The sequence below is a fragment of the Stegastes partitus genome, unplaced genomic scaffold (assembly GCF_000690725.1).
Source record: "Stegastes partitus isolate 25-593 unplaced genomic scaffold, Stegastes_partitus-1.0.2 Scaffold207, whole genome shotgun sequence".
Taxonomy (NCBI): domain Eukaryota; kingdom Metazoa; phylum Chordata; class Actinopteri; family Pomacentridae; genus Stegastes; species Stegastes partitus.
Window position 1 is genome coordinate 175,921 of NW_007577938.1, and position 2,421 is coordinate 178,341.

Genomic DNA, 2,421 nt, shown 5'->3' on the forward strand with positions numbered 1-2,421 from the left:
GAGAATTACGGTAATGAAGCTCCTCAGAGAAAACCGCAGCAAAAAAACGAATTTTTGCACTTTTGCTAAAAATCTATCATTATTTTTAAAGGGACAAAACGTTATTCCAAGTTCACAGAATCCACAACAGTAAAACGCAGACATGAGAGATTCACTCGAACATTTCAGGTGCGAGACTAAACCCAGAGTTGATTTTTGCAAGATTTTCTTCTAATTGCATGAAACGTTCGACATGTTTTCTGTTTCGGTGCATTTTCTGCTCGATCAAAATCACCCGTGCACTGATTTCTCAATGCCGTCTTTTTGAGTATTTCTAGTTATTTTTGAGTTTATTTCACTGATGCCTACCACGTCCATGACCTGCATCAGGGTGAAGGAGAACTGGACGGTCAGAGGCTGGGAGTCGTTGGCCACCGGCCTCTCCATGGGGTTGTAGTCTCTGAGCAGCTCCCGGAGCAGAAAGCGCTGGTGAGGACCCTGCACCGACACTGGGCCAACCAGAGACAGAGAGAGAGAGAGAGAGGGTCAGATCACAACAAAAGAGCAAAAAAAAAAGAAGTGACAGCTGGGAAAGAAAGCCGTGTCAGAGGAGAGGCACTTTAGAAAAACGCTGCCATCACGGTGATGGAGTTTTGGAGAAAAGGAGTGGAGCTGAAATTGTAGAGAGAACAGGAGGACAGCAGGCTCCAGTGGAGGTGAAACGGCAAGAAAAAAAAAAATAAAGAAGTCACGTTTTAAAAGTGGAACTGCTGCTGCTACGATGAGATTTACAGTGGTGACACGAGAAGAGAACACAGAGAGGAACTGTGGGAGAGAAAAGAGAGAACCCTGCTCTTCCTAATCAATTACGTCTGCGATCGATCACGCAGCCAGAGTCTCTCCGCCGTCGTAAAAATGCTTCTTTTTTCTTTTTTTTCCTCTCCACGCAGGAAATAGTGAGGCCATTAAACACCGAGACGCCCCAGACAGACACGCACAGCACTCACAACAATGAGGGCTTCAAGTTTCTCTCTTCGCCCTGCAGCTCCGCCAAGGGCCTCAAATCACCGCCGGCTCCTGCACGAGGCAGTTCGGCGCATCTGCAGGGAGCCATCAGGGGCGGATGGAAGTCAGAAACAACCGGCGTGACCTTAAAGTCGCTGCGCGGTGTTTGTTCTGGAGCCCGGCGGCGTGTCAAAACACCCAAAACTACCCAAAGTATTGATTTATGGTGGAGTTTAATTTGGCCAGCAGGTTTGTTCTGGCAGGAAACGACTTGAACAAGAGATGAAACACAGAAAAAGCTTGTTAGAGATGCTAATAATGACATTTAACTGCTTCTGTGTTGCTGTTTTCTTTACACATTAATGACCAAAATTATTCATACCCCTGAAATTGTCACAAATGTACATTGAAACCTGATTTCCATCAAGATTTTATGTTATTTATCCTTCAGTTTCCTTCAAAGGTGCGTTAATAGTGCAGCAAAACTGATGTTTTCGTAACAAAATATGGTAATAAGATTAAAGGAGAGGCTGGCTTTATACACTCCTGTTTCAAATTTTGATTTAAAGTGAATTTTTATTGCACCAACATGTTTCTTCTGGCAGGAAACGACATAAAGAAGAGATAAGACACAGCAAAACCTTGTTAGAGATGTTTATAATGACATTTAACTGTTTTTGTTTTGCTGTTTTCTTCACAATTTATGTCTAAAATTTTTCAAATTGTCACAAATGTACATTGAAAGGGTCGCTTCCATCAAGATTTTATGTTTTTTTATCAATCAGTAATAAAAAGTTGTATTTAAAATATTAAAAGACACATTCAAATTACTTATTTACTGTTGTTTTAATGTGATATGAACAGCAAACACAATAATCAGTGTGTTAATAGTGCAGCAAAACCGGTAATAAGATTAAAGGAGAGGCTGACTTTACACACTTTTACATACATGAGCTTCAAAATGATTCAGCTCCTGTTTCAAATTTTAATTTAAAGTGATTTTTGATTTCCCCAACATGTTTCTTCTGGCTGGAAATCACATAAACATGAGTCTTCCTCAGTATTCAGTGTCAGAGTCTTTATTTTCCTGGTTCTGGTGTCTAACAGTCGTCCTGCTCGTCTCCACTGGGAGTTTTTTCTTTGTGTTGATCTCCAGCTCTTTGAGGTGCAAAATGTTTCATCCTCAAACCCGAATTTTAATTTGTCATTACTTTTTTATTTGATCACCGGGTTTCTTCTGGATAAAAGCGAAAAAAACAAGTGATAAAAGGTAGTAAGACATCGTGTTAGATGTGTTGATGCATTTTTAACTATTTCTGCGCCATGTCCACAATTATTCATACCTCAATAATCAAAGTCTTTATGTTCCTCAGGTGTTCTAGTGTCCAACAGTGTTTCTGGGATTTGGTTCCTCCAAGTGTCCATCTGCAGCTCTTG

The 2,421-nt window shown here is 40.8% G+C and overlaps 1 protein-coding gene across 1 annotated transcript in view; it reads right to left on the minus strand.

The window, feature by feature from the left end:
- The window catches only part of LOC103356520 (neuronal acetylcholine receptor subunit alpha-7-like), a 16,874-nt gene that overhangs the window by 12,749 nt on the left and 1,704 nt on the right, over positions 1–2,421 (minus strand). Inside the window, exon 2 of the mRNA XM_008280689.1 lies at positions 349–488. Within this exon, the coding sequence (XP_008278911.1) occupies positions 349–488 (140 nt within the window). The remainder of the gene's footprint in view (positions 1–348; positions 489–2,421) is intronic.